Source organism: Pinus tabuliformis, chromosome Q, assembly GCF_031772625.1.
Source record: "Pinus tabuliformis cultivar Carrire ecotype Pingquan chromosome Q, CPIR1, whole genome shotgun sequence".
Taxonomy (NCBI): Eukaryota; Viridiplantae; Streptophyta; class Pinopsida; order Pinales; family Pinaceae; genus Pinus; species Pinus tabuliformis.
This window is the reverse complement of record NC_142296.1, coordinates 12683988-12688059: the sequence shown is the minus strand read 5'-3', so window position 1 is coordinate 12688059 and position 4072 is coordinate 12683988. Positions and strand designations below refer to the sequence as shown.

The 4072-nt window shown below is 38.7% G+C and overlaps 1 protein-coding gene across 1 annotated transcript; it reads left to right on the top strand.

Annotated features, from left to right (window-relative positions):
• Positions 1 to 2117: 2117 nt before the first annotated feature.
• LOC149218019 (uncharacterized) lies at positions 2118 to 3806 on the top strand. The gene has a single exon (XM_089386457.1). The coding sequence runs from the start codon at positions 2118 to 2120 to the stop codon at positions 3804 to 3806; it is 1689 nt and encodes a 562-aa protein (XP_089242583.1).
• The last annotated feature ends 266 nt before the right edge of the window (positions 3807 to 4072 follow it).

Here is a 4072-nt window from a genome sequence, read left to right as displayed (position 1 = left end):
TTTCTAGCATCCCATCGAATGACTACATCTCCCAAATTGAAATTTTCTTCCTTGGTTTTGCGGTCATAAATCTTTTTGATTTTCTCTTGGAGTTTGGTTGTGTTCTGAAAAAATTCTTCTCTTGTCTGCTGTAAATGAATCATCTAGTTTATTCTCCTTTGTATGTCATTAGTTTCACTATTCAATTCCTATAGTATTTTCATTACTGGGACAGCAAGAGATGAAGGAAATATTGTGTCAACTCCATATACCCGCTGGAAAGGTGATGCAGGAGCATCAAGCACTTAGCCAGCAATGTGACATCTTGGTCACATGTTGTGGCGAGTTAAAAATAAATTAGACTTAGAAATAGTTTAAATAATATATTTTATTAAATTTTTTATTTATTTTAGGAGATTTGTTAGTTGTTTTATATTTAATTAAATATGGCATAATAATAGAGTTGGTTTCTTTCCCTACGTGGAATAGAACCAAAATAGGGATAAATGCTAAATAATAGGGGGGTATTAGTTTGTTGAGAAACTCTAGAAGAAATCTATTATGAGAAGAATAGTTTCTCATATTTGTATAAATTAGAGAAAGGCTGAAGGTGTGAAGGGGAGGAGTGTGTTGTAACAATGATCATTCTTTGTGAAATTGAGCAAATGATGAAATTCTGTCTTTTCCTATATTATGAATAAAATCACTGTTATATCTATCACTGTATGGCGAGTGTAAAAGATTGATGCGACTATTTCTTTGTAACTATTGAAATGGCTGTGATCTGTATTTATTTTAATGGCTCGACATAATTAAGTATGTGGATACGAAGGCCATTAACACAGGAGTTGCATCAGAATCTTGGAATAGAATGAAAATGTACAATGTTGATTGTGTAAGATATCGGTTCTGTGTAATGATCGCATCGGAGCGGGAGAGATTGCCATATCACACCATATCGCAATATAAACGTACGTGAAGTGTTATAAATTAGTTTTGAAATTGGATCGGGTCCAGAATTATCGCATCGGCATTATGGAATCTGCGATAATTGAGTGACATTTCATTCCGGCAAGATGCGATCTCCAAATGGGTGTCACATCGGCGTTATGGTAAGGAATCAACACTTGTAGAGTTTGCCAAGAGCGATTCAAAACCACCGATTTCTAACATAGCTGTGCAGATAAAACATGGGGAAGTTGCGGTGTATAGATATAGATCAACTTGTGATAAAAGCATTTTAACGCTAATGTGTTTGGCTGGGGACGCTTATTTTATTACGGCTTGAGTGAAATATATGTGTGCGCCTCAACTGTGTTTTAACGCTATTTGAATGGTGTAATTGGTCATGTCAGAGTCATAGGGAATTTGAAAACGGTTTTTTTTATGTGAAGAAAAGTAAGGACTCTGTTTCCATTTTGTTCAAAAGTATTATATTGGCTGCGCTCTCCTTGAATACAGAGGAATTTTCATTCCGGTGTTTTGAAAACTAAAGTTTCTATTTGTATTGTTAATCCGCTATTGTGATCTATTGGGTTGCGCAAGCTATTTCTACGTCATTTTTGGTATCAGAGCCAAAGAGACAGGCGTTTACAGCAAAAATGCCACCGAGAAGGGGAATTGGTCGCGGGAGACCAGAACCAAATGCAGTTTTGATAGAAGAAGTGCGGAGATTGCGTGAACGAATGGAGACAATGGAGACAGCCCAAAGAAGAGCGCCTGACGAGGGAGCTGAGAGTTCTTCAGAAGAATCTGATGCAGATGTGGAAGCAGAAGAAGAGAATGACAATGTCAAAATCATCAAGATGCTGGCAAAGGTTGGAAGCAAACCCAAAATGGAGATTCCTATGTATGAAGGGAGTCTGAATGCCGAGGAGCTTATGGATTGGATCAGATCCATAGATCAGTATTTCGATTATGAAGAGGTTGAAGAGAACAAGAAGGTAAAGTTTGCAGTCACTCGACTGAAGGGCCATGCAGCCATCTGGTGGGACGAGTTACAGACATCAAGAACGAGAAAGGGGAAATCTAAGATCAAGCAGTGGGATAAAATGGTAAGTAAACTGAAAGCCAAGTTTTTGCCTAAAGACTATCATTTGAATATTTTTAAGCAGATGCAAAATCTAAAGCAGAAAGGAATGTCTGTTAAGGAGTATACAGAAGAATTCTACAGGTTAAGTATCAGAACAGGGCATGTAGAAGATGATTTGGAGAAAGTAGCTAGATACGTTAATGGTTTGAGGTATGAAATACAGGATGAGATCAACTTATTGAATTTGAAGTCGATTGAAGATGCCTATCAAGCAACCTTGAAGGCAGAAGAAAAACTGGTACGCAAACAAAACCAGAGGAACAGAGGTAAGAATCCGGCAAAAGAAGGGAGAACATTTGAATCCAAAATTCAACACTCTCAAAATGAGACAGGGAGTGCGAGCAATAGAGCACCACAAAGAGGAGATTCTGGCCGTGGAAGATTCATGCCCAGAGGCAGAGGGCGAGGAAGAGATGTACGATGTTACATATGTGGTGAATGGGGACATATACAATGGGATTGCCCTCATCAGAGATCAGCAAACCAGCGCAATGTGAATGTTGCTGAAGCCAAAGAGGAGATTCGTCAACCTGAAGCTAAAGAGGAACCACCAGAAGATGGAGAATCCCTGTTACTGAAGAGGGTATTACTGGAAGGAGCTAAGGAAGCCAAAGAACTAGTTCAAAGAAAGACTTTATTTAGAACTATATGTAAGTCAAGGGGTAAGTGTTGCAAATTGGTAATTGATAGCAGTAGTACTGACAATCTTGTTTCTACAGAGATGGTGGACAAGTTGAAGTTGGAGAGAACAGTACACCCCACTCCTTATAAAGTATCATGGCTTCAAAAGGGCCATCAAATTTTTGTAACTAAACAATGTCAAGTTGAAATTCAGATTGGTACTTATAATGATGTCATTTTATGTGATGTAATGCCGATAGATGTATGCCACATATTGCTAGGGAGGCCTTGGCAGTTTGACCGAAATGCCATACATGATGGCAGAAGAAATACTTATACTTTGGAGAAAGATGGGAATAAGCATACACTACTGCCGTTGAAAGCTGAAGCTGATAAAGAAGCACCTGGAAACAGTGTTACATTGATGAATGAGAAGATCCTGTTGCAGGAAGATGAGAAGGGTAAGGAGATGCATCTTGCTAGTGTTGGAAAACCCAAGGTAATTTTAACTTCTACAAATTTAGAAGATTTACCTGAAGAAATTCAGAATTTCTTGAATGATTGTGCTGATATTATTGTGGATGAGTTGTTACCCATCAAGAGTATTAGTGAACATAATGATCTAATATCGGGAGTCAGTCTGTCGAATAAAGTAGCCTACAGGGTAATGCAGGAAAATGTCAAAGTGGGAACACAAGTGAAAGAGTTGATGGATAAATGGCTAATCAGTGGAAGCCTTAATCCATGTGCTGTGCCAATAGCACTCAGTCTGAAGAAAGAAGTTGAATGGCGCATGAATCCAAATTCTCGAGCCTTATATAAAATCACCATCAGGGTGAAGAATGAAGATTTGAAGGAATATGCAGTCTCTAAAGAAGAGTTGAAATTGGATCCGAAGAAAATCCAAGTAGATGTGAATTGGCTAACTCCTAGAAGCATATTTGAGGGAGATGTCAAAAGCAGATGGCAGGAATGCAGTAGCAAAGACAAGCAGCGAGCAGATATGAGGAGGCGGAAAAAGGAATTCCAAACAGGTGATTTAGTCATGTATTGCAGAATGGTACCTATACTAAAAGCCAGAAGAAGAACCACAAAGAGATGCCATAACAGATGAAAGCCCAAAGCAGGAAAAAGGAAAAATAAAGTGCTAAAGAGAACCAGGAGTCAGACTCATTATCAGTATTTGACCAAGTGGAAAGAGGAACCAGTAGGGGACATCAGCAGAGCTGCAGAGAATGGGGATCAACTCCAAACAACTACAAGATCAGAGTCTGATGCAGGAGCATCAAGCACTTAGCCAGCAATGTGACATCTTGGTCACATGTTGTAGCCTTAGAAATAGTCATAATAATAGAGTTGGTTTCACGTGGAATAGAAGGG